This window comes from Engraulis encrasicolus, chromosome 1 (assembly GCF_034702125.1).
Source record: "Engraulis encrasicolus isolate BLACKSEA-1 chromosome 1, IST_EnEncr_1.0, whole genome shotgun sequence".
NCBI classification, from domain to species: Eukaryota; Metazoa; Chordata; class Actinopteri; order Clupeiformes; family Engraulidae; genus Engraulis; species Engraulis encrasicolus.
Genome location: NC_085857.1, coordinates 45248723 through 45258722, shown reverse-complemented (window position 1 = coordinate 45258722; position 10000 = coordinate 45248723). Strand labels below are relative to the sequence as shown.

General features: G+C 43.7%; 1 protein-coding gene across 1 annotated transcript in view; it reads left to right on the top strand.

The window, feature by feature from the left end:
- Nucleotides 1-10000, top strand: part of LOC134457520 (collagen alpha-1(XI) chain-like) — a 143879-nt gene that overhangs the window by 127403 nt on the left and 6476 nt on the right. Inside the window, exons 28-37 of the mRNA XM_063209530.1 lie at nt 340-393; nt 791-898; nt 2300-2353; nt 3183-3236; nt 6344-6388; nt 6879-6932; nt 7545-7589; nt 7813-7866; nt 8654-8707; nt 9124-9177. Coding sequence (XP_063065600.1) covers nt 340-393; nt 791-898; nt 2300-2353; nt 3183-3236; nt 6344-6388; nt 6879-6932; nt 7545-7589; nt 7813-7866; nt 8654-8707; nt 9124-9177 — 576 coding nt within the window. The remainder of the gene's footprint in view (nt 1-339; nt 394-790; nt 899-2299; nt 2354-3182; nt 3237-6343; nt 6389-6878; nt 6933-7544; nt 7590-7812; nt 7867-8653; nt 8708-9123; nt 9178-10000) is intronic.

Below are 10000 nucleotides of genomic sequence, written 5' to 3'. Positions count from 1 at the left end.
ATGGACTTACTACTGCAACTACAACTTACAACTTAGTTAATTGACTACATATGAGATTCTACGTGGCTAGTACCATGTCAATGGCACTGAAACCTAATCAAATGAACATGCAGTTAATGCATAACTTTATGTAAAATACTTGGCACATATCACAGTGAAGCACTTCCTTTAGACTGACAGTCTGATCGTGTGTGTGTGTGTGTGTGTGTGTGTGTGTGTGTGTGTGTGTGTGTGTGTGTGTGTGTGTGTGTGTGTGTGTGTGTGTGTGTGTGTGTGTGTGTGTGTGTGTGCGTGCGTGCGTGCGTGCTTGCGTGTGTGTGTGTGTGCGTGCATACGCAGGGAGAAGATGGTTTCCCTGGAACTAAAGGAGAGATGGGAACAAAAGGAGACATCGTAAGCCCGCTGCCATTCATCTTCTCCTCCACTTCCATCTATCTATCTATTAAGCTGTCTTCCTATCCATCCCTCATCTCTCATTTCCTCCACCTACCTTACATATCCACCTCTCTCTCATTCTCTATCTCTATCTCTATCTCTATCTCTATCTCTATCTCTCTCTCTCTCTCTCTCTGCTACCTATAGCTCTACTTTTCATCCATCGTTTTGTTTCTCCATTATGGACTGATATTGACATATTGACAAATTTGTAGAGATGACGCATCACCCTCCCACCACCCCCTAATATCTCTCCTGCATATGCTCTCTCTCTCTCTCTCTCTCTCTCTCTCTCTCTCTCTCTCTCTCTCTCTCTCTCTCTCTCTCTCTCTCTCTCTCTCTCTCTCCCCTCTAGGGTGACACTGGGGGTAATGGGCCCCGTGGTGAGGACGGTCTGGAGGGCCCCAAAGGTCAGTCGGGCCCCCTGGGAGAGGCCGGCCCACTGGGAATCGCTGGAGAGAAGGTACCCTGACACATTACATTAGATTAAATTAAATAACATTTTATTGCATTGCATTGCATAGCATATACATGCTGTAGTGGCTTTGGTGATAGAGGAGCCTGTTTGGCAAGCAGAAGGTTTCAGGTTCGAGCCCAGCTCTGCCTGACCCCATCGCTGTGTTCTTGAGCAAGATATTTAACCCCAAATTGCTCCTATGGGTGGTACCCTGCATGGCACACACTGTCATGTCACATCCACTGCCTGTACAACATTACTCTACAATCTACACTCAGTAGATGATAGTATTCAAGGCAGAGACAGGACCAAGTCACTAATTTGCAAGTCTGAAGTAAGCCTCAAGTCCCTCTAATCAAGTCAGAGTTAACACACATTTGACCAAGTCCAAGTCTTACCCAAGCCAAGTAAAGTCCAAGTCCAAGTCTCACCCAAGCCAAGCCAAGTAAAGTCCAAGTCTCACCCAAGCCAAGTTAAGTCCAAGTTCAAACCTTACCAAAGCCAAGTCAAGTCCCAGTCCAAGTTTTTTTGACCAAGTCCTTAACAACTTTTAAACAAGCTACTTTTGTTTATAAATTCCTTACCTCTCCATTTTGCTTTTTAACAGTTGTGTTTGTAACAAAAACTATTAGGCCTACTGGTATTGGCTAAGGGAAAATCATATACAAAGGCAGAAAACGCTGAAATATACAGTAGGGCCTATTTAGACCTCACATGTCACTGCACATCATTTCAAGCTAAAACAGTCAAGTCCGAGTCAAGTCACAAGTCATTCCCAATATTGCCAAGTCAAGTCCCAAGTTATTAATTGGGGACTCAAGTCTGACTCAAGTCCAAGTCACAACACCACATCTCTGATTCAAATGATGAAAGTGCACCATTTTAGACACATCAAAGTTTTATCCATTCTTCTGGTAAATGTATGTTTTTTGTTTTTAATGCTGTTTGACAGTATAAGTAAATGTATCATTTCTCTTCTTCCTTCTCCATCACATCTCTCTCTCTGTGCCTCCATCCATCTCCCACACTTTCCTTATCTTTCTCTCTGTCCCTATATCTATATCTATATCTATGTCTCTGCCTCTCCATCTATCTCTCTCTCTCTCTCTCTCTCTCTCCATCTCTGTCCCTATATCTATCTCTCTGCCTCTCCCTCGCTGTCCCTATATCTATCTCTCTGCCTCTCCATCTCTGTCCCTATATCTATCTCTCTGCCTCTCCATCTCTGTCCCTATATCTATCTCTCTGCCTCTCCATCTCCATCTCTATCTCTATATCTATCTCTCTCTCTCTCTCTCTCTCTCTCTCTCTCTCTCTCTCTCTCTCTCTCTCTCTCTCTCTCTCTCTCTCTCTCTCTCTCTCTCTCTCTCTCTCTCTCTCTCTCTCTCTCTCTCTCCCCGCTATCAGGGTAAGCTGGGAGTTCCAGGGTTGCCAGGCTACCCAGGAAGACAGGGTCCCAAGGTGAGATGAGATGCTTACACACACACACACACACACACACACACACACACACACAGACAAACACAGACACACGCAAGCAAACACGTGCACAGACACAGACACAGACACAGACACAGACACAGACACAGACACGCACACACACACATTCACCCGCTAACACACACAAACACGCACACACACACAAGGAAACACACACAAACACGCGCACAAACACACACACACACACACACACACACACACACACACACACACACACACACACACACACACACACGCGCACACACACGCACACACACACACACACACACACCCGCAAACACACACAAACACGCGCACAGACACAGACACAGACACAGACACAGACACAGACACACACACACACACACACACACACACACACTCTCATACGCAAACATACACACACACATACACACCCTCTTTCTAAAACAATGCTCTCACTCCATGTCGTGGTTTGTCTCTCTGTCCATCTCTCTGTTTCTCTCACTGTCTTTCTTTCCCTGTATACAAACACACACAACGCAAATGTACACACACACACACAAGCACGCACGCACGCACGCACACACACACACACACACACACACACACACACACACACACACACACACACACACACACACACACACACACACACACACACGCCTCTCCAGTGAGAGAGCCATTTTGGTAAGAGGTATTTTGTGTCTTTGTCTGCCCCTTAGGGAAGAGATGGACTCTCTCTCTCTTCCCTCTCTCTCTCTCTCTCTCTCTCTCTCTCTCTCCCATCTCTCTAGTAATACACATTTTGTGTCTTTGTTTTCCCCCACAGGGAGGAGACGGTTTCCCCGGAGTGGTCGGCATAGCTGGCGAGAAGGGCAAAAAAGTAAGTCTGAAAAAGAAATAAATAAACAAATCCTATATATAAATAAATCAACGTGGAAAGTTTGTTTTGAAAAAGACCCTGCAGAAGTGCATGCAAGGAAATGGCGGTGGCAGTCCCAGTCAAATCTCACGCACATCCAATTTTAGCCGGGTGCAGGGTCACAAGGTGAAGTTCAATGGCAAGGATGAACCGCACACAGATAATCTCCCTTTTTACCTCCGCCAAGGAGGTTATGTGATCGTCCGATTTGTGTGTGCGTTTGTTCTGGGTGCGTGTGTGTTTCTGTCCACCGGAAATGCACGTTTTGCTAAAAACGAATGTTTGAGAGAAGCGTAATGAATTTTGGCATGCCTAATTGACCACCTGCATTCTGTTCTCCACTCAACTGTCATTCGCCTGAATTCATCAAGAAAAGATAAGAACGCCTATTCAACCAGCTGCATCTCATTCTCCGCTCTGCCCTCATTTGATGGAATTCAGCGCACCGGAATTGGAAAGCGCCTTTATTTAACCATAGAGCGCCTTTATTTAACTATACAGCAATTATTCTCCGCTCACCTGTCTCCAGTCAAAAATGTTCTTTCTCGCTCGCACCCACCACCTCCCCTTTCGCCTCCCTTCCGCAGCTGTTCGATCGATTCGTCAGGTGTCTTGCCTTACCTTCCTTCTAGTTCACCTCGCTCCATTGCTCTCCAACCATCATCTGCAGGGGCGTGTCCATTAGAGGATGACTTTTTTCTGGAATTCCCGTGGGTCCCGTGGGATTCCTGTGGGATGGGAGTCAAAATTTTAAAGATGAACGGGAGTGGGCAGGAGCAGGAATAAAGATGAATGGGAGCGGGCAGGAGCGGGAATGAAAATGAATGGGAGCGGGAATGCAGTTTATTTTTTCTCAAAAGTTGGGTTGATTTTGAGTTAGAGTGGGCAGGATTGGGAGACATTCTTTTCAGGAGTGGACAGGATGGGATTTGTTTCTTTTACTTCAGGGATGGGGATGGGACGGGAGTGAAAATCCACTCCCGTGTCATGCTCTAGTGCTCACACACTTCAGCACCACGGCCAGCGATCTTGCCCAATACGCTACGTAGTCTATCTCAGCTTCTTCAGTGCAGTGTTCCCTGCGGACCCCGTGTGGCACTTTGATGATCAGTCCACCGCATGGACAGCCACTCTCCTGCGAGAGCTGCACGATCACGAGAAGTTTGTTCTCCAATGAGAACGAAGACGTATGCATACACGCTTAATCCAAATTTCAGAGAGTGAACCAATGAAATAAAGATGGTGGTGGAGCATGATGATGGCCACCCTAACCCTTCTTCCTCACTGTGAATAAATCTAAATATGTAGTTAAGCCTTCAAACAACAAGAACAAATGAGTGAAGGAATGAAAAGATGGTAGCAGTCAATTGTCTCTAATCGTTTTCTAGGTTGAATGAATGAATGAATGAATGAATGAATGAATGAATGAATGAATGAATGAATGAATGAATGAATGAATGAATGAATGAATGAATGAATGAATGAATGAATGAATGAATCTAAGCACATATGAGTGAGTGAATGAGTGAGTGACTGAGTGACTGAGTGAATGAATGAACAAATGAATGAACAAATGTCTGAATGAATGAATGAATGAATGAATGAATGAATGAATGAATGACTTATATTAAGTGAGTGAGTGAGTGACATCGATCTATTCCGTGCAACTGTTCTCAGTGAGTAAATACTGAAAACATCCTCAAATCAGAATATTATTCAGTGCATAGAATCAGGACTATTAAGTCTGTAAATAGATGGCTAACAGGCCAGTCATGTTTCCTCCCGTTATTGCTGTGGCTGACTGCTGCTTCGTCAACACTGCAGCAACTAATGCTGCTTCAGCTGCTGAATTAACAATTGCGGAGGACGTGCCCACAATAAAGCTGTTTGGACAAACACACACACACACAAACACACAAGCACACACACACACGCTCGCACGCACGCACGCACGCACGCGCGCGCACGCGCACACACACACACACACACACACACACACACACACACACACACACACACACACACACACACACACACACACACACACACACTGCTAAACCAAGCAGATTTAGACAGGTGGTGCCGGAAAGGAACGCAGGGATATGAAAGAGGTGTGAGCTCATCATGGCAGCATAGGAACTCCTGCATATATCTGAATCTGGACTCTTATTACAGGCATGGAAAAATCGTTACCCATTAACTGTATGTGGAAAACATTTTTTAACTCATCCAATTTCGATTTTAACTATTTCAATTTGTGTTTGATCTAAATACAATCTTTGCTTCAATTCTCCTGTAAAATGTATTTTATTGTAAAGTAAACAAAAACTTGACGTGACCTCAGACAATCTTTGCTTCAATTCTCCTGTAAAATGTATTTTATTGTAAAGTAAACAAAAACTTGACGTGACCTCAGGCTTGTGAGCTAGTGTGGACAGGGGGGATAAATATGCGTGGTATGCGGATACATATTTACGGTAATCTATTTCAGTTTGCTTGCCATGTGTCCCATCTGTTCTAAATGTGTCCGAGTTCATGGTGCTCAATAAATGGGAATGGACACACTTACTGTAAAAAAAATCCCCACACATACACACAAAAATGTTTTGATCATGTGCTTTGAACATCTGTATTTGTTTGGCTCTATGGACAGTGTGTGTGTGTGTGTGTGTGTGTGTGTGTGTGTGTGTGTGTGTGTGTGTGTGTGTGTGTGTGTGCGTGTGCGAGGGTGTGTGTGTGTGTGTGTGTGTGTGTGTGTGTGTGTGTGTGTGTGTGTGTGTGTGTGTGTGTGTGTGTGTGTGTGTGTGTGTGTGTGTGTGTGTGTGTGTGTGTGTGTGTGTGCGCGCGCGTGTATGTGTGTGTGTACGTGTGTTTGCACGTGCGTGTATGTGTGTGTGCGTATGTGTGTGTGTGTGTGTGTCTGTGCGTGTGTATGCAATGCATGCATGAGACCAAACATCAACAAAGCGATCAAATACTGTATTAGGCCCAGGGAGCAGAATGCTCAGTGTTCTGTTATGGATACCGTCGGTTTGGTAACCATTTTGTGTTCTGCTTCTATTCTAAAGGGGCCACAAGGATCACCAGGAATTGCTGGACAAAGAGGGCCCAACGTAAGTGTCTCTGCTTCCCCATCTAATGGTCATGTGTGAGATTGTATTATGATTTCGATTGATATCAAGTTTTAGACAAAAAGTGATATCTGGTAAATATACACTCTAACGACCCATGGGGAGCGGAAAGGAATAAATATTATTATTATTTTGATGGGAGAGCTACAGAGTTATATATAGGAAAATGTATATATATACAGTTTATACAGTATACGTATAAACTGCTTAACGGCCTGGAAATAAACATTATATTAGATGCATTTTGGATAAAGGCGATGACATCTGTTCCCGATCATTACTTTTAGTCATTATTCCGGTAGGACGCATGTTCTGAATGAGCCCTTTTAAACCAGATTAATCTGGATTAATGTCATGATTATAGTGAGATTAATCTAGTGCCCACCCCTAATATATATATATATATATATTTTGTAAATGTATTTTGTCTATGCATTGTTTTGTTATAATGTTTTCATGCCTATCTATACAGGGCGCTCGTGGAGCCAGAGGAGCAAGAGGTCCAACAGGAAAGACAGGGTTAAAGGTCAGATGTTTTGACGCAATCCATAAGGGCCTTTACTCACCAGGGGCGCATTTCTCGAAACCAAAGTTGCTTACTACATTAGCTACTTGTTTTCAATGCATTTTCGCATTGGCAACTATCGAAGTTGCTAATAGGCTAACAACTTCTCGTTTGAGAAATGCACCCCAGATCGGGGAAGTGGGGTGAGACAGAAGCGATTTTTACCGGCGGCTGTGAAAATACATGGAAACAGAATTGGGTCCTTATTGCATTGAATGTATTGGGTTGGGGGGCCTTTTCAGATTACTTTTTCCTGGGCCCAGGCAAAGCTGTCAACGGCCCTGCTGATAGCAATAACGGACATCTAATTTATGCTACTACTGGTTACCTTATTGAGAATCTTCGATGATACCATTGTCTTCCCAATGCTAATTGCTAATTGATACTTAATAACCATATTCTAAATAATTGATACTAACCATTTCCCCTAATGTTAATTTCTATTTGATGCAATTTACCACATTGATTCCCTGATGCTACTTTTTGTAATCGGTGGAATAACCATATTGTTTTCATGATGCCAATTGCTAATTGATGCTAATAACCATATTGTTGTTTTGGAAATGTCTTTAGGGGTCATCTGGACATGATGGTCCACCAGGACCAACTGGAGATAGAGTAAGAACCCCTCCGCTTTCCATATGACTTTGTTACTGTTATTCAGACATTTTTATTCAAGACTTAGTCTATCTGTTTTTTTTAGTATATTCTGTTTCAGATTAAGTGTACTATTTTAATCAATTCTCACTATTATCCTCACTGTGTATGCCTACAATTCTTCTTCTTCTTCTTCTTCTTCTTCTTCTTCTTCTTCTTCTTCTTCTTCTTCTTCTTCTTCTAGGGGCCCCAAGGACCTCAGGGAAGAAATGGGGAGCCAGGACCAAAGGGTCCCAATGTAAGCATAGCCCTGTGTTAGAAGTGGAAACATACACTAATACATCGCTAGGTTGCAGTACATAGGTTGCAGTAGCCTCTCATTCACTCTTTTCTGTAAACACTCTAACCCAAATCTACCCTTGGGTAGCAATAAAGTTATCTAATCTAATCTAAACACTCAATTACTGACCATAGATATGAACACTACAATACAGTACCACATTGACCACTCCCTTGTATTGGAACTAATGGCCGAAGTCAGATCGCTGCCCTGTTTAGCCAGCATATTGCTACCATCAATCAGTGACAAGGCAATACACATATTATCATGTAGGTGGAGATAACATCTATGAGAAATATCAATATACTGGCCTAAGATGGCCGCGCCTGGGGTGGAGCCACACCAAAAGGCTGGCCATGGCACATAGTGTTCATATCTATGTTTAAAGACTACCTATTGAACACATGGAACATATACAAAGTACAAACATTTAACCATTTTTTGTGATCTGCCAATGCAGTAGGCTTAATGTGTGTAATAATGGCACCTTAATTTCCTCAGGAATAAATAAATGTCACTCGTGAGTGGTGGATCAGGTGGTAGAGGAGCCGTTCGGCTCTGCCTGAACCCATGACCCCCCTGGTGGCAGGGTGGTACCCTGCATGGCAGCCACTGCCACCGGTGTATAAATGGGTGAATGTGAGACATACAATGTATTGCACTTTGATTGCTGGAAAGAGTGAAAAGGCGTTATATAAATGCAGTCTGTTTACCATTTACTCGACTCTATGGTGTTGCTTTGCAGGGCCCCAATGGTAAAGATGGATTACCAGGACACCCAGGCCAGCGGGGGGAGCCGGTGAGTTTGCTGTGTAAAGTGAAAATAGATACGCTGTGAACAAACCACACACACACACACACACACACACACACACACACACACACACACACACACACACACACACACACACACACACACACACACACACACACACACACACACACACACACACACACACACACACACACACACACACACACACACACTCTGTCTCACACGCAGGCACGCAGGCAGGCAAAATCACTTTGGTTTCACAATTTAAGTTTATACTCTCCTCAGAGTATAACTTCTACAAGCCTTATAATATATATAATGTAAGCACTTAGCGCCAACTATCACGGTGTTTAAATACACTACAGACATAAAGACATGTGCTTGAGCTACTACAGTGATGTACAGTAAGCCTGACCTTTGTGACCTTGTTTCCACTGCAGGGCTTCCAAGGAAAGACAGGTCCTCCTGGGCCTGGAGGTGTGGTCGGACCACAGGTGAGTAAGGAACCCATGCCCTGTTGACAATGGAAATAATACGCATTACATTACATTTAGAGATGTACAGGATCCAAGATCCGGTTCCGGATCCGGCAGGATAATAGGGTTTTTCAGACTATCCGGATCCGGCAGGACCTTAAGAAGTGGATCCGGTATCCGGCAGTTACCTAAAAATCAGGATCTGGGGCATCTCTACTTTTTACGTAGCCTAGGCTTTTCAGTCAGTCTTCCACAACCCCAATCGCTGCATGGACTGAAAGCCCTTTGGAAGCGGCAGTTGAAGGCAGTGTGGCAGTAAGCCAATAAGTCTTCAAAATAGTTTGCGCCAACGTAATAAAAAGGGCCCACGTGTGCGAGATGGCTAAGTGTTTCAACCCTTTCGTTGGATCCGGTATCCGGTTCCGGATCCGGCAGGATCTTAAGCAGTGGATCCGGTATCCGGCAGTATCCTAAAAATCAGGATCCGGTGCATCTCTGATTACATTGCATTGCATTACAATACACCACTACATGACATGACTGTACTACATGAGTGTACTACATGGCGTGAGCAGGGGGCAACGCCAATACACCAGTACAACACACTACACCCCACATCATGACAGGACAAGGCAACATTACATTACTTCATGTTGCATTACAAAGGATTCCAATCATGCTTTGCAAATAGGCTACTAAACAGATTTTTGTAACATTGTATTATATTTAAAAGAAACAAAGTGACATGTGTGTATGCAGTTTTTAATATTTTATTCAGATTTATTAAATCACGTACCTCATGTTCCTCCTAATGGTAGACTTGTACAACTATTTCTCTCAA